Source organism: Fringilla coelebs (genome assembly GCF_963513975.1).
Source record: "Fringilla coelebs genome assembly, chromosome: 7".
Classification (NCBI taxonomy): Eukaryota; Metazoa; Chordata; class Aves; order Passeriformes; family Fringillidae; genus Fringilla; species Fringilla coelebs.
The window spans coordinates 24,463,746-24,485,632 of NC_140035.1; the positions used below are offsets into that span (position 1 = coordinate 24,463,746).

At 43.8% G+C, this 21,887-nt stretch overlaps 1 protein-coding gene across 1 annotated transcript; it reads left to right on the forward strand.

Moving 5' to 3' along the window:
- Positions 1-250: 250 nt before the first annotated feature.
- Positions 251-16,279, forward strand: IDH1 (isocitrate dehydrogenase (NADP(+)) 1). Its single transcript, XM_084209439.1, has 9 exons — positions 251-364; positions 3,159-3,286; positions 4,770-5,061; positions 6,828-6,933; positions 9,518-9,695; positions 10,099-10,250; positions 11,324-11,464; positions 13,651-13,813; positions 14,306-16,279. The coding sequence occupies exons 2-9, from the start codon at positions 3,165-3,167 to the stop codon at positions 14,397-14,399; spliced, it is 1,248 nt and encodes a 415-aa protein (XP_084065565.1). The 5' UTR covers positions 251-364; positions 3,159-3,164; the 3' UTR covers positions 14,400-16,279.
- Positions 16,280-21,887: the final 5,608 nt, after the last annotated feature.

The window sequence follows — 21,887 nt, forward strand, 5'->3', positions numbered from 1 at the left end:
CGCCAGCGGGTCCCCTGTGCCGGCGGGCACTCACTGCGCGGGGGTGGCAGAGCGCGGAACGCGCCCGGCCCGGAACGGCAGCCGCACGGTCCGACTGCCGCGGGCCCCTCGCACGGGGGCACCGGCGCGCGAGACCGGGACGGGCCCGGCTGCTGGCCCCGCGCCAGCCTCGCGCCCCCTAGCGGCCTCGCGCCGCCGCCGGGGGGAGGAGCCGCGCGCGGCCAGCAGGGGGCGCCGCGGGTGCGGGCCGGGCGGGGCGGGGGCGCGGCCACATAAAGGGCCCCGCGCACAGCCCGGCCCCGCAGCGCCGCCGCACCGCCGCACGGAACGGGGAACAGGGAACAGACCGGCACCGGGCCTGCAGGTAAAGGACAGCGCCTCCGCCCCAGCGCGCCGCGGCTTTGGCGCCCGCACAGCACCCTTTGTCCTTTCTCTCCCGGGGGCGACGCCTCGCAGCGGCTCCCCCAAGGGTGTGATTGTGTTTAAGGGCTTTTTTTCACTCGGGGCGGGCGGGACCCCGCGACCGCGCCCCGCCCTCCGCGACTGGTGCTGAGGCGCTGAGGGTGCTGCACCCCGGGGTCGCCCGCCCTGTCCTGGGCCAGGCTGTCTCCTCTCGTAGTCCTCGGGTCTCCCGCCAGTCGGTGACGGCCCTGGCGCGGGCTGGGCTCGGGGCCCCTCGGCTGTCCCCTCCCGCTTGGGGAGTGGCCGTAGTAGCGGCCGTGCTGGTGCCGGGGTTTCAGCCTTGGCTGTGGCGGCGGCTGCTGCCCTCGGCCCGGTGGGAAAATCCCCCCTGTGCCACCAGATCGCCTTGTCAGAGGCGAGCGCGGCCGAAAAAACGAGTGCAGCCGAGAACTCGGTCGATGCCAGCGACCCGCTCCGTGCCCCTGCGAGCCGCCTCCTCCAGGGAGATCGGCCGTACGCCGGAGTTACGGACTTGTTGCAATAGTTAATTATTGCCCGTGGGCCCTGAGCCCTTCCGTGGGACCAGGAGGAATTTGGAAATAGACGATTTCTTCTAAGTTGCCTTGGCTGTGTGCCTGGGTTAAGTGTATTTAAGGAAGAGCTGCTGCAGGGGAAAAACCTTGCAGGATTTTGGCAGTTAAGTATAAAATCAGAGGGGACGAGTGACAAAGTTGAACCCTGGGGAATGTGTGCTCTCTAGAGGAGCCTCTCGGCATGTTGACTGGTGTGCAGACAAGGGATGCTTCTGCAGTACTGTCCCAGTTCATAGAGAAACTGGGAGCACTGGTGACTGAGGATGGGAAAAGTGCCAGTACCTAGGCCGTGATCGCACAAACATATTGGATGCTGTCAGAGTTGTTGAAGAGGCTGCTGTTGCCTCGCATTGGTGGAGGTGTGTTCTCTACCTTTGTGTTCTCTGCGTGGCAGCAGCATCGAATGATTCTGAAGCCCAACTGATTGCTATGACTGACATAGTCTGATTTGTCTTAATTAAGTGGAACCAAACCACAAAACAAACAGTGTTTTCTGGGTTTGTGCCTGTCTACGTTTTTACCTGAATGAATCAGACTGTTTCTCAGATTGTGCCAAAAGCAAAACTGAACTTTCCCACAGTAGTAATTCTGTGCCTAGGCCATGAACTATGATACAGACCTTATTATTTAGATAGTCATAATTGAAAATTGGGTTCAAAATACTTGCATCATTAAACTGATTTCAGATAGAGTGAGGTTATGTGAAGTTGAAGTTCTCCTTGAGGACTAGAGAGGCCCAATATAAGGCAAGGTACTGTCTGTATTAGGGCTAGAAATGCCTGAAGTAGTTTATCTTTTAAATTGTGTCTCAGTAAAACAATCTTATTTTACCTTTTCAGTTTTTTTTTTAGGGTTTTGTGTTATTTTTGGGTGGGGTTTTTGTTTGGGGTTCTTTTTGGTTTTTTGTTTGGGGGTGTCTTTTTTCATGCTTTGGTTTTTTGTTGTTGGTTTTTTGGTGGGTTTTTTTTTTCATTTTTGCACTTTAAAAGGTTTGGGAAAGCTTGATCCTTTGAACATAGCTTAAAAATTTTATTCTCTTCCCAGACTAAAATTTTTTAATAGATTGGATTCTGGAAATGCAGCATAAGTTCCTTTAATTTAAAAAAAAAAAAAATTAACCCTGGGATAGTCTCCCAACATGCTTGTAGTTGAGGCCCTTGCTCAGCAAGCCTCACACCTTGGAATGGCTTGGTCTAGATGAACAGATCCCGTGTACAGTAGGAGCCTTCATTCTGGATCAAGTCATTCCTGGCCCTTGGTCTCTGGGACTGCAGCCTCAGGCACAAGGGCTTGCTATCTCGCTGTAGGATCCCAGCAGCTGCACACAAGCACAGGACTGTCTGAAGGAGGAGCTTGCCAAGTCATAGCTCTTGCATAATCAGAGCTGAGACCCAAGAAACCGTGGCTGTTGGAAAGAAGGGCACTTTAGAGCAGTTCAGTGCCTTCTGAGGTTGACTTGACAAAGAACAAAGTGCAAATATAGAAGGGCAGAGTTCAAGTTCTTTTTTTTTTTTTTTTTTAGCCTTTGTTCACAAATATCTTGTTCACAAATATCTTGGGAAACCTCTGTTCCCTACAGCAAACAAATCTGTCCAGTATTTATTTTATCTGTAGAAATAAAGCTGGCCACAAGAAAATACTCTTGATGTGTAGGCCTTGGATTTTTCTACCTGTTTCCTTCCTTCCTAGGGGACAAAGTTAATAAAGAAGCTTACAACTTATTAATCTTAGTAGTTTCAGCAGTATGAGCTGTCATTGTAATCATGTCCATTAACCCCTGATTTTCAGAAAAAGAAACAGGTAACTGGACTAGAACTCATGAAATCTAAAAGTAAACAGTGCTCATCTATTTCTGTGGAATGTGGGGCAAGAATTTGTTCATATTTTTAAATTTTTTCGTACAACCATAATTAAAGCCCATGCCCTTAATCATCAAGATATTAACCTTTCTTTTTATCCTCACATAGATCTCTCTAGGAGCTGGGGCTTAAAGGAAAATACCATGTAGCATGAAACTAAGGATAAACTGAGGTTATTTTCAAGACTTTTTGGAGATATCCTGTATGCTATGTTACTGCCTCACCTAGTTATGTTGTAAAAATGCAGGATACATGTGTTGGTAGCTTTTAACTTAGGTTGAACTTTTTTTTATGTCTACTGCAGTTCAAGATGTCTAAAAAAATCCGTGGAGGCTCCGTTGTGGAGATGCAAGGAGATGAAATGACACGGGTCATCTGGGAGCTGATTAAAGAAAAGCTGATTTTTCCATATGTAGATCTGGATTTGCACAGGTAAGGACTCTGTGACATTCAGCTGAATGTACTGAAGTTTGCATGTGTCAGTAGGTGTTGATGGATTTTCATTTAACACTGGAAGCATTCCCTCCAGGGTTCCTCACAGTAGTAAGCAGTGCATGCTGAGTTGTGAATTAGAGTTTTGCCTGTAATGTTCCTCTAAGAAAGTCTCTCAGAGACATGGCCTGTATTTTGTTTTCCTGTGTCTTGGGGTTTCCAGCACCTGGAGAGTCTGTGTGACCCTGCAGCCTAGACAGTGAGAAGAAATATGGGCTATTTCAGCCAATCCCTGACTTGAAGCATAGCATCCTGCACCCCTGCGTGGGCTTATGGCTTCTTGCCGTGCCTGTTTGAAGATCTGCCCAGAGGACAGAAGGGTGTGTGTGGGGCTCCGACTCTGCCCTGATGGCTGTAAGCTTGAGCTCTGCTGTTGACAATGTGAGCTAACTGTTGCAATTGCTCCCTGAAGCTAGGCTGTGCTCCTATGCTCCCTTCTGGAAAACAACAAATACTAGCAGCTGGGTACAGCAAAAGGGACATGCTATCTATAGCATCTGGCCAAGCAGAACAAATAATCTTTTCCTTTTCTGGCCACTGAGCTATAATTATTAGAGAAGTGTCCAGCTACATTGCTCCTAGCCATATAAACAGAGGCCTTCAGTGGTATCTGCCATAGTTAAACCCACAAGTCTTACCTCTTCCCTTGCCACTGGAGCCATTTGTATGCCACCTACATCAGGCTTTTTGGTGTTGGGAACCAGGCAGACAGGAACCCAGCAGCATAATACATGCACACAGTCTGGAGAGCATCCCTTTTCAAAGAGGGTAGGAGGAGGGCAAGCAAACCCCTGGCTGAGGCAGCACAATGGCTAGATTCATGTACAGCTGGCTGTGCTTCAGGGCTGTCCCATGCTGGGCACCCATTGTTCTCCAAAAGCTATTAAAACAGTGAGTATGGAAATGACCTTCCTCTGATGTTTGAGAGGAATATTGGCAGTTTTGCTGCCGGAGCAGGATTGTGGATCCCTTGTCAAAGCAGTTTTTAAATCTAGTGTAGCTTCATGTGCTCAGTATGTGAAGGAAGCTAGAGCCTTCAGCACAAGAGGTTTGAATTAAAGGCTCATATTTGTCTGGGGATTTTGCTGCTCCATACCATGAAAACCCTCAACGGACAGGTGCCATTGCAGGAAACTCAAAAGGCAAGGCAGAGGAGCTACTGTCCTGTGCTGGCAGCAAACTTTAGCCATAAACTGAAGCTCTCCTTTTTCCCATCTCCTACCAACCTCCACTAACAGGAGAAATGTCACTGTACAAGTCTTTTCTTCCAGTCCTGCAGCATTTGCACTGGAAGAGGGATAACTTCAGTTGTGGCAGAATGCTGCAACTACACTCACATGCACATATGGGGTCTTGTTTCTTTCGTATTGAACACAAACAAACGTCCTGGGAAGCTCTGACCGTGTTTGTGGGTTTGTTACAGCTATGACTTGGGCATTGAGCATCGTGATGCTACAAATGATAAAGTAACTGTGGAAGCTGCTGAAGCCATAAAGAAATACAACGTTGGCATAAAGTGTGCAACCATCACTCCTGATGAGAACAGGGTGGAGGAGTTCAAATTGAAGCAGATGTGGAAGTCTCCCAATGGCACAATTAGAAACATCCTAGGTGGTACTGTCTTCAGAGAGGCTATTATCTGCAAGAACATTCCCCGGCTGGTGTCTGGATGGGTGAAACCCATTGTCATTGGCCGTCACGCTTACGGGGATCAAGTGAGTCACTTCAGTGTTTATCCCTCTTTTTGTCTTAACAGGCTTATTCCTGACTGGTATAGAGCTCCAAAGACTTAGACATCCCTGTGCTCCTGCTCTGTCCCTTGCATTCCACCTGGGAGCACACGCCTGCTAGCACTTCATTTGTACTGCACCCAGCGAGTGTGGGAGAGCCTGGTTCATGCCTCTCTCCCTTGAGCAGTGTCACTGTATAAACAGCATTCAGAAGCCTGTGATTGGATTACACAGGCCTGTACTTACACACTTAACTTTGCTAGGCTATTGTTCTTCACCTCTCTAGAACACTCCTTCCTACATAAGAACATCTTTAGAAAATATTATTTTGCACTGCCCACCTTCTTACTTTGCAGGACTTTCTGGTGTCAAATGTTGCTCACAGCAAAAATGGATAAAAGTGCGTGATTTCTAGAAGTGGGCAAAATTGCCTTCCATATAGGGTATAGGGGTGTGGTTTTGTTCTGTTTAATTTTTTTTTTTTTTTTTTTTAACTGTGATCTGCTGCTTTAACTTGCACAGCACACCTGCAGAGTTGGTATCTGACCTGGGCACATCAGGCTGTGGTACAGAAGTAGGGAAACCTCTTTTATCAAAACTTCCTTGACAATGGTAGTACAAGGCTGTGGAAAGCCCTGGAACCGTTCTCAGTTTTGTGCCCTCTGGGTAGCCTGGAAGATAAGAAGTCATACTGTTCTCCATGGGCAATTGTATGTGCTATAAAGCTACCAAACATGGCAAAAGAAAAGTCTTCTAGAAGAGCCAAGTGCTTAAATAGGTGGCTAAACCTGCAAACTGAGGGCAAGTCATTAAATTACCTGCTATAGGAAGTTAAAATAATAAATTTTCAAGAGGAAAATAATTGCAGAACCCTGACACTAGAAAAAAATGGGATTCAACATCCTTAAAGGTTGTGAACAATTGAGAAGGTTAAAATAATAACAGGAAACAGTGGATTAAAGGGAAAGGATTGAAACCCTGCAAAAGTATGAGATTAAAGTGAAAGGAACAGTATAAGAACATACAAAGGACATAGGAGTGAGACACTAACTTCAGAATCGCTCAGGGAACAGATTCCCTCGATAGAAGGAAAACTACATGGAAAAGAAAAACAAATTTCAAGGAAATGTAGCCATAAATAGTACTGTTCAGGACAATTGGGAAGATGAGACAGCATTTAAATACTTTAAGGTTTTAACTTCAAAGACTCTTACCACAGGCCGGCCTTTCAAATGTCATTTTGTATGATGTATGAACCCTGTTACAAGATCAGCAGCTATAATATGAATGGCTTTTTTGAGGCAGGGAGAGGAGCCTTTCTAGCTACCAACCACACAACATTCTAAATACTCTGCACTTTAAAACTGCAGGACATCTGCAAAAGTAGATACTCTGCCGATTGATGGGGCCCAAGAATCTGTGAGATTTTTCCCCTAAAGGGGAAGATGGCTTCTGAAACAGGCAGACTTTTGACTATTTAAGGACACAGTTTAGTGGTGCTTTTGACAGTGCTGTGTTAACTGGACTTGATGATCTTAAGAGTCTTTTCCAACCTAAGTGATTCCATGACTCTCGTCTATCTAATCTCTAGTAAAATAATCCAATGGCAATATGGCTGAATAAAAAGTCCACTTAATGGAGTTTTTAGTACAACTGTTTTTCTGTAACCTGCCCTCCCAAATGAGGACTGTCTTTTATGGTTCTCTCTTCCTGATAGATAAATTATCATGGCAATTTTTTTTTTTTAACAGTACAGAGCAACCGATTTTGTGGTACCTGGACCTGGAAAAGTAGAGATGACCTACACTCCTGCGGATGGAGGCAAACCAGTCACATATCTGGTCCATAACTTTGAAAGTAGGTATTTTCTCTAATTAGCGATTAAAACTGCTATACTGATATTTTTGGATTTAATTCAACCTTGAATTATACGTCAGATCTGTTTGATAGTAAAATATGACTTCGAGGTGGAGTGGGGAAGAAAGTTTGGGCCTTCTTCATTTATTTGTCAAGTACTGAAAGTACCTTGAAATCTTCCTGGGATCAAAGAGGCTCGTCAAGAACACAATCGTACTAGATTGGCCACTTGTCATGCTCTTTATGTGATGACTCTGGTAGCAGCATATATGTTTTTCTCTCTGATCAGAGGCAAATCTACTAGGTAAACTAGGCTTGACCTAAGGGGAGATATATTTGAGAGCAATCCATGTGCAATTCTTTCTGGGTTTAGTTTGTTTTGCTTATCTCTATATGCCTTTGCAGTTTTTGCCCTTCTTTATGAAGCAGTCTTTTTATTTGCTCAGTAGAAATGAGAATTAACACCTACTCTGTGAGGTGGAAAGAGGATTTCACAAGATGCTCCTGACTATATAGGCTGTAATTGTTTTAATAGATGCAGTCCCAAAGGTTTTGGTGTCACTCTTCTCCCTATTGCTCTGCTTGTTGCAGACATTGTGAGGCTCAGGAAGAGTCCTGACATTGCTGGGCTTTGTTAATGGAAGCAGTTACAGACATGTTGCCAGAGCTCAGGCTGTTTTCTCTAGGGGTGGGATTCAGGGAAACATCATACAGGTCATGTCTCTTGTCTGTCATTAATCAAAGGGTTCAGGATTTAAAGTCTTGCAGTGATCTATTTAGCTACAAAAAATGAAACCGTGTAACCCACAGCATCCTTGTTTGCATGTGGTTGGTTTGGCAAACAGCTACCAAGATTGACATATGACCCTCCTTTGTAATACTTGATTTCTCTGGCATGCTTGCTCGTAGGAGCCTACATCTTGACCATCTCTTGTTGCATAGCCTTTCATCTGGAGTTCACCTGCTTCACGGCCAGTCCCCATCTGTTTTCGTTTGATAGGTGACTGGTGAGCCTGTGTTGGAGATGTGTGGCCATCCAGCTGCCAGTCTTATTTGCTGCTCTGCATTGCATCAGCAAGCAGAAAGCAGGGAAATGCAAAGGCGGCAGATTACTGCTGTTTCTCTAGAGAGCTGCCCTCCCCACAGATAACTGTTGTGCCAACATATCTCCCAAATGATTAAGGGAAGCTTGTCTTTTTGCTGTATTAATACGTTCAACATTGACACTGAATCAAGAGGTTTTTAGGAGGCAGTAGGATTGTATGACTGCAATAAGGATTTTCTTTTACATGTATGAGAATAACTGTTTTATTCCAACTTAATAGCTGTCATCCAGCAACCATGAAATCATGGTTCCAAAGGACACAGTCTCTGTAGCTGATCACACCCTGAACTGTCCTTGACTCCATAGGGAAGGTACAGGGATAGCATGTAACAACAGGAATTTCATTCTCTGCCAATATCAACTTTAAATGACATTGCTATCTTGGCAAGCAGATAAACTTCCTCTGGCTTTTCTCTTCATTTTGCATGTATGTTCATATAGTAACAACCATCTGAAGGTGGTAAGGATAAATGGATATTAGGAAAGGTATTTAAAAACTCTGGGTGTTTCTAGAACAAAGATCCCTAATATTGGTACTGTTCAAAAACTAGATAGATGGTGGTAGTGAGGTGCTTAAAATTAAGTACCTGGTGTTTACTTTTAACTAGAAACAGAGTTGTGCTCTGAAAATGACAAAGCTTTCTTGTGAAGCTCTAGACCCTGCTTCCACCCACAATCATCCTCTTCCATGATTTGAGTGGTTCTTTCTTCTAGGTGAGCTGGGCTGCAAGTTCAGCACACTTCCATTTGTGCTTCTAACACATCTGCCTTAGACAATCTAAGTCATGTGAATGTTGATAGTTCATCAGAGCCTCCTCAGGACTTGCCTGAGCACCTGCATGACTGGCACATTCTTCCCACAACTTGCCAGAAGTGAGCCTGAGCGGGTGGATCAAAGCGACAGGGTAGGCCATACATATGCTGAAAAAAATGCAGGAATTCATGTGGAGTCTTGTTTACCTGAGCTAGGCAAAGCAGTCCTTGACTGCTGGAGTTAGTTCTGAAGGTGCAAAGCATTTAAGGTGTGAGCACATCCCTTTCTGACTTTGACTGAGACCTCCTACTCCAAACTGCTGCCTGCTACTTTGATAGAAAAAGACTGTAAAGACTGTAAGAAAAAGACTATTACTTAAATGGCTAGCAGGAGTTCAGGTGCATTCACTTCTGTCACAGTGTGCTTGAGTACTTAGGCTGCATTAGGAGAAAACTTCTTAGAGGGATTAGATCACATTATTAAAACGTACTTGCCTGTAAAACAAAACCACCTTCCTATCTATGTGTCAGAACTGCTGGAGCTTTGAGCTGATAACGCAAAGCAAATCTTCTCCTGGCAGAACCAACCTTAAATTGAGAACTAGATCAAGACACCTGGGGAGACCACCAGTCTGCCTGCCAGCTAGAGTATGCTATGGGGAGAACAAAATTCTTAAACCAAAACTAAATCTAGTTGATTCCTATCTGTTCTTCCTCCACTAACAGGCTGTGGTGGTGTAGCCATGGGAATGTACAATCTTGACCAGTCTATCAAGGATTTTGCCCACAGTTCCTTCCAGATGGCACTGTCTAAAGGCTGGCCCCTCTACATGAGCACCAAAAACACCATTCTGAAGAAATACGATGGCCGCTTCAAAGACATCTTCCAAGACATCTATGACAGGTAATCAGTTGTGTACTTCCTACTGCAGTGCATAAGTCTGCAGCAGGAACATCCTCTCCAGCCTTGTGAGTTGCTTTTTCAGACACTCAGCAACACTTTAATGGCACAGGGGATGCCACCTCTATCACAGTCTCCCTTGGCCTGCAAGGCACAATACTGAATGCAGAAAGCTCTGCTAAATGTAGTTGTGTCCATATCTTCTGATAAAGCCAGAGATTCTCTGTGGGTGCCTCTGTGACTCTGAATCAGCCTTGCTATAGCCTAGCAAAGCAGACAAGGGAAAAAAAGTAAAGAGAATGCAGTGGATTTTTTTGGGTTTAGTCTTATCTCTGTGCACTTCTCAATGTACAAACTGTGCAATTCCCTGTTTGTATGACAAGGTGTTTTGGTTTTTGTTTTCTAGAGAATACAAGTCCCAGTTTGAAGCCAAAAAGATCTGGTATGAGCACAGGCTCATTGATGACATGGTTGCTCAGGCCATGAAATCTGAAGGAGGCTTTGTCTGGGCCTGCAAGAACTACGATGGGGATGTGCAGTCTGACTCAGTTGCACAAGGTATGAGGTGCTTCCTGTGCCACAGTGAAGCAGGCTTAGTGGTAGTCTCTTGTGTCCTTCTGTCACATCTTATGGTATGGCCCAGGATGTTGTGTTGGGTCTCAAAACTTGTATTTCAAACTTGTCCAGTCATAGAGGTATCAGACAGTCAAAAAATTCTGATTTTGCTTTTACAAGAAAATCTATTGAATGTAGACTCTGTAGTTGTATTTATTTACAGGAGGGAAGTTTCTACCGCATGATAACTGGTAGGCTTTCTAGTTTCATGGACAATATTTAGACAGCTGGTTCTCTGTCACTGACAGCTTGAGTTAAGCTGACTGCTGCTGAGTGTGATGGCAGGTACTCTGCAGATAAGTCATAAAACTTTCAGGACCTAAAGCTACCTGTCAGGTGTAAAGAGAGAGATTGATATGTTTAACTTTACATAATTGCAATGCTTGATCAAAATCTTATATAACCAAGTTGCCTGGTGCCAAAACAAATATGGATGCAGAATCCAGAGGATGAGATGTGTGGCTTTATGTAATACACTCTTTCTGAAGTAGTGCCACTAAACTGCCTCCCACAGAACAAGGACATCTGTAGGACTGCTAAACAAAGCAGCTTTCAAACATGGACATCTCTGAAACCTACCGGGTTAGAACTGGTGTGAATGTCCAATATCAAAAGTTGCTGGTTCCTCTCACAAGAGCAGATGTTCTTAATAGGAAGTTGTTTTGTTTCCTGTCACCCTGTGTGAAAGACAAGCAGCCCAACACTTACTGTTCTCTTACTGTACATTTTCAGTAGAAATCTGTCCAGCAAATTAGGTAAGAAAACTAATTTCCTTGAAATGGTGCAGAATGTCTGTATATCTATATCTCATGGTTCAGCTGGACTTCGTGTTCAAATGAACTGTTCTTCTGATGTGTACTTGCCAGTTAATTGCAGAAGCACTACTGCAGCTCTGCTGTTCAGGGATTTTTGTATCAGCGGGAAGATGTTGGGGGATTGTAGGATGGGGAGATGAAAGGGAATTTGAGGGAGCTGTCCAAAAGAGACACTGAACTTTTGAAACTTGTATTTTGTAGGCTATGGCTCTCTGGGGATGATGACCAGCGTGCTCATCTGCCCTGATGGCAAGACTGTAGAAGCAGAAGCTGCTCACGGGACAGTTACTCGTCACTACCGCATGCACCAGAAAGGCCAGGAAACCTCCACTAACCCCATTGGTGAGCTGCTTTTCACTGCCCTTCATCATCTCTACACATGAAAGAACAAGTTTAGAGTAAGAACATCTGCACCCTTTCTGTAAACAACTCTACCACTTAGTGGTGAAACTTGCAGGTCATAATGCATTTTTCTTCCAGAGATTGTGATGACCCTTAAAGGGAAGGAAGTACCCGAGATTCTTAAATGCTCATTGATCAAAAGAAATGACAAAAGTCAGAGGGTCTGCAAACAATCAGAAAGTAGATCAGTAAATTAAACACATGGCATGGAAATACCTACTACATAAGCGCACAGCAGTGGATTTTGGATAAAGGGTCAGGGTGAAGGTGAAGAGAGGAGTTAAAGAGGGAAAGATGAATTAAAGAAATTAAGAAAGGAAAAGAGAAATAGAGAAGAAAAAGAGGGAATTAAAGGAAGAAAAAGTGGAGAAAAGAAAAATAGATCACTAGTCCTGGTTACAGCATTACATCCCCATCCAGCTGAGGAGATACCAGTTCTGGTTTCAATGCTGATCCAGCTGATAAGTGTCAATCCAGCTGCATTGGTCTGGCTGCTGAGACGTCCAGGGCCCTGTGTGCACCGCCTGGGCTTGGGAGGGCTGGGGTGGGGGGGAGAGAGGGTCATCTTTTTATGTACATTAGTCATCAAAGGCAGTCCATTCTTTCAGGCCTGTCTGGAAGGGAGTCAGAGGACTTTGGGAGTCTTTGGTCTCAATCCCACCGTATACTCCATGCCCACTTCCTGCCACTCATTCTTGTGCTTCCACTGTACTATGTTGTGGTTCTTTCTCACAGAAAAGTGCTCTCCTGTTTCCACTTAGCCCCTCTTTTCCAGTCAAATATTGTCCTTTTTCATGGCATGTCAGTACCAAAAGTCTGTGGTTGGCTCTACAGTCATCCAGTTGTCAGTGTTTGAGAGACACACATTAGCTCCTACTCTTGAGGTGGGTTCAGTTGGTCAGTGTGGTGCTAGTAACACCAAGGGTGTGGGTTCAATCCCTGTATGGACCATTCATGTAAGAGTTGGAATCAATGATCCTTCTGTGTCCCTTGCAACTCAGACTATCCTCTGATTCCATGTGTATGTTCTGGAAATCGTGACCTCCAAAAGATGTATTTTAGGCTGCTGTTTAAAGGGTTGTTAGAGAGTAGGGTATAGTATGCATTAGCTCCTTATAATAGAGAGCTTGAGGGGTCTCACTTTGGGTCACTGTTTATGGGGTTGCAAGAGAGTGGGCTTTAATTATAGGAATTTTCCATCCTAACTGCAATTCAAGTCAGTAACTTTCTTTGAAAGTGCAGTAACAAAAATATTATTCAACTTGGGTTGTTATTCAGGCAAGAAAAATACTTTTCCAAGGCTGTTCATTAAAAAAGTGCTCATTAGACACCACTAGTTCCTGTGTTTCTGATAAGCTTGAGAAGGGCTTAGGTGTGGCTTGCCAAGGCCTAATGAGCATTTCTCAGATCACAGTGTGGCCTGAGGGGGAGGCAAAGGAATACACCCCACAGTCCTCTCATGACTTAAGTCAGTTTCTCTAGGTCTCTACAGACACAGCTACAGCCTGAAGCAAAAAACACCCTGGAATGGAGTGAGTGCAAGCAATAAGCTAGACCTAACTTAGCCTTTATGCACTCACTCTTCAGGAAACTATTGGTTTATAGCCACAAGACCTTAAGGTTTAGGTTGATTGTTTTTTATTTTACTCCTCTTTCTGATGGTCCAGAAGAACCAACCACACCCCAAGCCATGTACACACTTGAAGTGTAAGGGTACTTGGAATGGGATATGAGGGAAAGCATCCTCTAAATTTGCATAGAGACCAGAGCATAACATAGTGTTAGGGAAAGGACTGCACCCTTCTGTAACTACAGAGTCCTACCACCTGTCATTCTTTCTGACTTGGGCGGGGAGAAAATAAAATGACATGCATAGAGGGATTACTGGAGGCAGTGAATAGTTTCTGAGGTCTGCTTTGGTTTTTTTTTTTGGTCGAGTTCCATGAAAGGCAAAGGATACCTAAATAAAGATAAGTGTTCTTTCCCATACCAGATTTTGTATCTCTTTTTTCAGTCTGCTTTCCATTTTATTGGTATTAAAAAATCCAATTATTGTTCCACATGATGAGTTAGAGCAACTTTCAGGAAGTTCTGGATAGATAGAGTAACCCAGTGTTCTCTCTCAGCCTCCATCTTCGCATGGACAAGAGGCCTCGCTCACAGAGCTAAGCTGGACAACAACACTAGCCTCAGGAACTTTGCGGTTGCCCTGGAAGAAGTCTGCATTGAGACCATTGAATCTGGCTTCATGACAAAGGACCTTGCTGCCTGCATCAAAGGCCTGCCTAAGTAAGTGTATGAAATAACCAGCTATGCCTAGAAAAGGCTGTTTTACGTGGTGGTTCTGAACAGCATTGGCTGGAATGTTATTTTTAGTATGGTAAAGAACAGGAGTCTGTCTCACAGGACTTCTGTACCCAGTGCTGTAAAACAAACAAGACACTCCCTGACCCAAGCAACTTAGTCCGGATTGCTCTCTCCCTGCTGTTGCGGCAAATGAATGGGAGAAAAAAGTAAAGAAGGAGCTGCAAAAATTTACATGTTTTGTATGACAGTCTAGCTATGGTGGCCAGATCCTAATAAATGAAGACGACCTACATAACTGTAAAATATCGCCTGGCTACCTCTTCCCAGAGTCTTATGGCAAAAAAACCCAGCCTGATGAGTAGAAGAGAACTCTTTTGGTTTTAGAGGCAAAACAGAGTTCTTTGAACAGTCTTCCTCTGCTTTATTTGAGAGTCTGTACAATTAATACCTGTCTTGTTTTGTTTCCCCCGCCAGTGTCACACGCTCTGATTACCTGAACACCTTTGAGTTCATGGACAAGCTTGCTGAAAACTTGAAGCGGAAGCTGGCCTCTATGCCCAAAGCTTAAGGCATGAGTTACACTCATGCTCCCCTAACAAAGTGTCTCCCACTTACATCAGAGTGTAAGTGGCATTGTCTCATTTGTTGTGCTTCTTTTAGGCTGTTCTTCAGCTTTGGCCATCTGATATTATCACACTTCCTATCACAATCATCTCTTTGCCCAATTACTCGTTTTTCTCTTGATTTTCTATCTGATCACACTTGAGTCCTCTTGCAAAGCACAGGCACTGGAGGTTTCTTTCCTCAAGAAAAGTGAATTCTGTAGACTGGAATCATCTGAGGGAACTTCCTGACTTGAGAAGGTATGAACTGGGGGTTTTAGCAAGCTCTCCACACTTTGCATCTCAAAGATAGGTCCCTTCTTAACCTGCTGCATTTAAGTCAACACTTTCAAGACTCTGCAGCTGTGCTGGATTCACCTCATATGTACTTCCAAAGTCTTGGACTCCATCAGGAGAGTGAGAATGGTGCTCCATGCCACAGTCTCTATCCCTCCTATCAAAAGCCCCCTCACACACCTTCTGCCCCATCTCACAGACTTCAGTCTCACTAGAACATGTTGCAACTTTTGGCTGAAGAAGCTCTGCATTTTGAGCACACTCTTCACCTTGAGATCTGTCAGGACTACTTTCTGCATTGTTTTTAATTGCAGTTGTTTTCTTTTTTCCTGTTCCTGCTTTCTTAGCAGTTGTTCTCTCATCAGTTTTAGTTTTTTTAATAGGCTCTCTCCAGGGTACAAACATTCACCCATGATTTCTCAATCTTGCTGAATTTTTAGTCTCACTCCCTCCAGATGTGAAACTAATACTAATATATAGATGATACTCTAATTGAAGGAGATTCCCATGAAAAGGTGGGAAAGCAGCAACAATAATAGGAAGCATTTCATGAAGTAGAAATTTAAATTCAGCCTGAAAAATGTCAAGGACCAAGAAATAAATTTTGGGTACTTGGTAGATGTAGCCAATGCAGTTGTTCCTCCAGACACTTTAAAGGAATAAACAAATACAAGTGCCCCCATCAAAGAAAATTACAACAGTTAATGGGAACTTTAGGATATTGGAGAAAACATGTACCTGGCTTTTCTGTTATTGCTCGCATAACTTGTATTGTTTTATTGTGTAACTTTACAAACACTAGATAAAAATGAACACAGACACTCTTAAACTTTTAGGAAATCATGTTTTCTGAAACCCTTTGAGCTGCTAGGCTAAGCCCTACTTTTTCTAAGCAGATGAATTTGCCTAAAAGCTTGCTATGGGTCTGGATTCCTAGTTTTGTTCACAGCAGACCTGAGGTTTTTTCTCTGTGACTTTGATCTATGTTTATCTCTTCCTCTCAGTCTGAAGGCCAGTCTGTGTCACAGCTGTGACCTACTGTCCAGCAGACCTTAGAAATGAATGCCGTCCTCTCTCGAGTGCTTCCCAGTGAGTATAATTGAGCTCAGAGGGCTATGCCAGCTCTACTGCAGCCCTCCTGAATTTATCTTGTAGTGCCAACCAGAGCACAGTGTCCTGATACCAAGGGATTTGGTTCCATTGCTACAGTCAGGACTGTAGCATTTGAGTAGCACTTAGTAAATGCTGGAAACAAGCCTTATAGGCTAAGAGCCTACCAAAGCCATGCTGCAGTGTCTAAATGCAGGTCATGCATTTAGTTATGCTCCTTCTGACTGGATGTGAAGCATAGGAACTGTTAACCTCTTCCCTCACCCTACAATTCATAAAGGTGCAAACTTTTCTCCAATTGTCTCGGCTATTACTTACCCTTGTTGTCTTACGGCAGGTTCTATCATGACTGTGAAAATTTATTACATCCATGGTTGTGTGTTGTTTTTTTTTTTTTTTAAGGAATATTTTTAATTCAAACTAAAATAAAAGCCAACTAACATTCTTTGTGTCTCATTCCTTTGTGTGATAAGCAAATACGGGGAAACTGCCTCAGAGAGAGCCTCCAGTAGCTTTCAGCACAGTCCAGTAAAGGCTGGGGCAGACTGTTGGAATGTGGTATAAACAAAGAGTATCTCCCTTCTTAGAATAGAGTTTCAATTTGTTCTAGCCTAGGCAAAGCTGTTGTGTAGTGTCATGGTAAGCATCAGGTAGTATACAAGAATTTGAAAATATCACTTGCATTGAAATTTTATTTGGGGAGTAATACAAACTGATACATCATTGCTCAGCAAAACAGAAACTGGTTACACATGAACAAACTCTCCCCCTCCAGCTGACTGCTGGAGGTGGTGATTAGAATAGAGATACCAATGTTAGACTAAAGGAGCTACTCTTACCTTGTGTTTGAAGCACAGCTCTGTAACTGCTAGCAGCTGTCTCCATACCTTCAGTGTCAATGAATACAATCTACTATTCTGTTATTAGCACAAGCACATAAGTGCAGCTGGAAAAAGTCCCATTTCTGACCCATAGAGGCAATGAAAACAATTACTGGGAACACCTGCAGATCTGTGTTTCTGGCCTGGCTTCTGACATCAGTGGGTCAATACAGGCAGATACTAATACAACAGCACTTATAACAAGTGTCATAAGTGCTACTTACTAGCTCCTACCTGGCTTCCAGAGTTACAGAATACCAGAGAAAGCTTGGTAACTTCCAGAAAACTGAACAAATAAATAAGAGGGCATTTCCAAATCTCAGGCTTTCTGTTTCCTAGTTTTAATAACTTAAGGGTACAGCTTAAATGTAACCTATGTAGTAGCGTTTACTGACTGGTGATGACACTATTTTCCCTCTACTAATGAAGTTTCTATCTTCTGGAGTCCTCTGAATACAGAAAGTACAGCAAGACCCAGCCCATCCTCATGAACTGATAGATGTTGCTGAGGTGCTAAGGAGAAGGAGTAAGTATGGTCAGAAGAAAAGAGCAGCCCTCTCCCTACTCTGCCACAAAGAGGAAACACTTTTCCTGCTTCCAAACAGGCACGTTTCCTTCCCTTTAACAACAGGTATGATCCCTTCTTTTCCCCACCGCTCTCAAAAACATTTAAAATCAATAACCTTCAAAGTTATACCAGCAGATCCTAAAAAAAGCAAGTGCTTGAAGCCAGTGGGTACTGCAATGAATGAATAAAGGATTTCCTGAAACACAACTGACCCCATCTGGAGTACTGCTGTCCAGCTCTGTGATTCCCAGCTTAAGAGGGATATGCACCTGTTGGATCAAAGCCAGAGGGGGGAACACAAAGATGATCAGAAGGCTGAAATACCTCCCCTATGAAGACAGACTGAGAGAGTTGTTTAGTTGTTCAGCCTGGAAAACAGAAAGTGCTAGGGAGACCTTATCACACCTTCCAGTACTTCAAGGGGCTACAAGAATGCTGAAGGAGGTACTTTTTAACAAGGGCAAGAAGTGATAGGAAAGGGGGAGATGTTTTTTAACAGCTCTGTCCCCAGGACCCTCTCCTCTGATCACCCTTCCTGTAGCAATACTCAGAATGTTCAAGGCAAGACATGTTTAGGTCTGGTCCTAAGCACCTTGTGTTTCAAATACTCTTTAATGTTGGTTGGTAGAGTTCATCTTCTGCTGCAGGGAGCTTTACATGGCAGACAGGGGCAGAGAACATGAAGAAAGCAGAAGAGAGCTAAGAGCTAATCATGCAGCACATAAGGGTCATGCCCATCATTAAAACAGACATCCATCAATTTGTGTCAACCACTTTCCCCACCCCTAAGTCCTAAAGATTTGAAAACAGAAGAAATCCACGGCACAGGGTTCAATTTGTCATATTGGTCCTTGGGTTGCCTTAGTTGGAATGGTTCAGCTGCCTGGTCAGTCACCTCCATCTTTGCTTGGGCCTCTGCGTTCAAAGCTGTAGTCTTGCGGCTAAACGCGCGAGCTTCTAGGAGTCTGGGGGCTGCTTTCAACCGCTATGCTAATCCCTTCTCTTGTTACCAACTTGCCTGCCTTGGTACTGAGACATCCTTCAGGAAGCCATTCTTTGTTCTTTTTCATCTTCTTGGTCATTTTCTTGGCTTTGACAGGCTTTTTTGTTTTGTAGAGAGAAGAGTGGAGGAACTCAGTGTCTGTAAATGGGTCACCCTGCCTCAGTTTGCTGCAGAAACAAAAGGGTTACATTGAACCAAGTATTCCTTGAATTCATGTATGATTTTAGTCCCTAAAGTTTCTAATTTTAGTGCAGTTCTTCCCCTTAAGATGATTAAGTTGTTTCTTGTCCAATACAGAGTACTTTCTGGTGCAATCTAACCAGTTATTCACGGAAAGTTCAAACTGGGACACTTTGCAGGGAAAAACACACCCAGTAATGTTTTATAACTACGAAGCTCTCATTTTAGGAGTACGTGACTCTGTGCAATAGCCATTGGATACACTGAATCTACAGTTTCCTAGGGAAAAGATGCAGCTATTTGTTTAGGTAAATCTGCTAGTGAATATAGATACAGGATGCTCTCAGGAGGAAAGTGTTACTCAGGTGTCTAAAATTTTTGTCATCACAGAATGTGAATAAAATCAGGGCTTTTGCTAGGCTATCTTTAGCCTGTATTTTATCCTCGTGCTACTGCCTCATTAGCACTGGAGTACCACAGATGCCGTCTGCCAAGAGATGTGCTCATTTCAACAAGTAAAATAACATCTTTGGTAGCTTGTTACCAGAAGCTTAAACATCCATTTGTACTGATGCAGAATTTTGGCATAACCACACAATGGTAAAAGAGGAGGGTCACAGAACACAAAGGGAAAGAACTTTGAACAAAGCAACAGAGGGTCCAGCCCAGGAGAGTTAGTATATGAGAGCAGAGCAGGGATTGCAGCATGAGAACAGCATGAAATGGAATTAATAGTTTATGCCCAACCTGCTGATTGATGGCTCTTTGTAGCAGGTTGGCTTCCGATTCCGCCTAGATGAGCGCCCTGATGCTTCCTCTGAGCTGGAGTGAGACAGAACCCTGGCATTGTTCAAGTCCTGCAGTGGCCTGATATCTGCAAAGGGAGACATTCACATGGTTTGATCAAAGTGATTCCAAATCATTTGCAGATATCCTAAGAAATGACAGCTGACAAATAGAAAATAGTTGCATTACCAGGTTTCTCTGAACACGCACAATCCAGAATCTAAGCATATTGCCCCTAAACTCAGGGAACTATTTTAATCAAAAAAATACCAGACCTGCTCCTCAAAAATTAGCTCATAAATCAAATTAGGTCCCTCAATGAAAAACCACTAATACTGATAGTATCGTGGGCCCTGGTGTAGTAGAAAAATTGTATAAAAACTCTATTTGATAGCTGTAATGCTCAGGAGCTTACAGCCTGGAGAAGATAGCAAGCTTGTAGCACACAAACAACCTACCAGCAACCTACTGACTTCCAGAAAAACACAGGACCAGTGGTCACTGCACCTTTCCAAGTGGAGTCAGCCAAAAGGAGGAGGGCAGGAGAACAAACTTCCTCCTTCTCTACAAAGTACAGCCTACTCCACTTGTAACAGGCCTGTTTGTCAACAGCTACAAAAAGAAATACCCCACAAAACTACTCTTTTTACAGAGTATCCATTAACAGCAAACTCCCCCAAAAGATCAGCTTAACTATTGTAGTACCAGCCCAGGGATGCACCCTCCAAATCCTTTTAAAAACAAACATACAAAAAATAAACCCACAATCAAAATAATTTAGGTTGGAGCCTGGTTAATTTCCAGTGAAGATATCACCTTAGAAGTACGAAGTCTTGCAGCACTAACCATTCTGGACCAAAAATTTTCCACCTTCTTGTTATTTTGTGCCCAAATAATACTGACTGACTCTAGTAGGCAGGGTCAGCATCAAGTTAGATTTTGAAGTGCTTGAATACTTGATTTTCTAAATAGGCATGCCCTGTAGATAACAAGAGTAGTAAAGCAAGACTCAGCACATGCTGCTAGTCTTGTCCCAATATCTACACATGGACAAGTGGACAGAAATTCTTATAGAAATGCTGATAAGCTAGAAGCAAATGCAGCCGCAGAAACGACAGGGCAGCACAAGTGGAAGCATAAATGGTGTACTGGAGACTGATCTTTAATTCTGAAAAAAGAGAGGAGAGGAAGGAAAATATAAGTACTCGCTGCATGGAGTTTTTGCCCTCATCTCTAAACACAGGTACCTTGCCCAGCTTACTACCTACCAGGTTCCTGTGAAGGTGAGCTCCCAGAACTCGACTGGACTTGGTTCCTTTCCCCAGGTATTTCCTCTGCAGTCTTTTCTTTAAATATCAGGGAGTTTTTCGACCAAACAGGGGGTTTTGCTGGCATTCTGTTGCCCTCAGTACTTAAGCTCTTGGTAACTGGTACTTCTGTAAGTCTGGAGCTGACAGACAAAACTGCAGAACTGCTCACATGGGAGGATTCAAGACTGTGTGAAAGGTCTGTAAGACTATCTGCAAGTGATACCTCAGGTAGCTGCTCCTCCAGGAAATCACCTGGCTCAGACAGCAGATGGCTAATGCAGGAAAACTTCCCCATCAGTATAGTCTGCTTGGATGCAAGTTCTGTGGAACTTTCAATGAGAACCTTGGCACCATCACTTTTTCTGGCCAGGGAATCAGTCTCTGGAGGTTGAGAGTTGCTCCTCTTCCTCTGTGGCCTGGGGTTGCAAGAGGCTTCTTTTGTCAAACCATTTATATTGTGGTCAACTTCACCTTGCCCATTTTCTCGATGGCCCCCTGTCTGTTTTTTATTGCTCTTAACAGCTCTGGGGATTTTGCTCACCTTGCTCCCAGAAACAGACCTGGGAGGTAAATTTTCACTTCCTTCAGATTCTGTCTGGAAACAACCCAAGTTTCCTGCAAGATCCAAAGGATGGACAACATATGTTTCCCTGCGCTGTTTTAGATTACCTGGCAAATCCTTTGTGCCCTCATTAGCTACTCCTTGAACATCTATGCAAGGCCTAAAAACATTAACTTCATTTCTCTGATCACAATTGCTATTCCTGGCAGTATTCTTCCTGCTTGTTTGGCTTCTTTTAGGCCATTCTTCAGCTTTGGACTCTGGTATTATCACAATGTTTGGTAGATATTCCTCACACAAATCATCTCTTTGCCCAATTACCCTAGTTTTTCTGTTGGCTTTCTGTCTGATGCTCTTTCTGCTCACACTTGAGAATTTTGTAGAATTCTGTAGACTGGAATCACCTGAGGGAACTTCATGACTTGAGAAGGTATGAACTGGGGGTTTTAGCAAGCTCTCCACACTTTGCATCTCAAAGATAGGTCCCTTCTTAACCTGCTGCATTAAGTCAACACTTTCAAGACTCTGCAGCTGTGCTGGATTCACCTCATATGTACTTCCAAAGTCTTGGACTCCATCAGGAGAGTGAGAATGGTGCTCCACGCCACAGTCTCTATCCCTCCTGTCAAAAGCCCCCTCACACACCTTCTGCCCCATCTCACAGACTTCAGTCTCACTAGAACATGTTGCAACTTTTGGCTGAAGAAGCTCTGCATTTTGAGCACACTCTTCACCTTGAGATCTGTCGGGACTACTT

Coding starts and splice junctions, on each gene's coding strand:
- IDH1 (XM_084209439.1), top strand. CDS start 3,165: ATGTCTAAAAAAATCCGTGGAGGCTCCGTTGTGGAGATGCAAGGAGAT. Junction 6,934..9,517: donor TCTGGTCCATAACTTTGAAA/GTAGGTATTTTC, acceptor CTCCACTAACAG/GCTGTGGTGGTGTAGCCATG. Junction 10,251..11,323: donor GTCTGACTCAGTTGCACAAG/GTATGAGGTGCT, acceptor TGTATTTTGTAG/GCTATGGCTCTCTGGGGATG.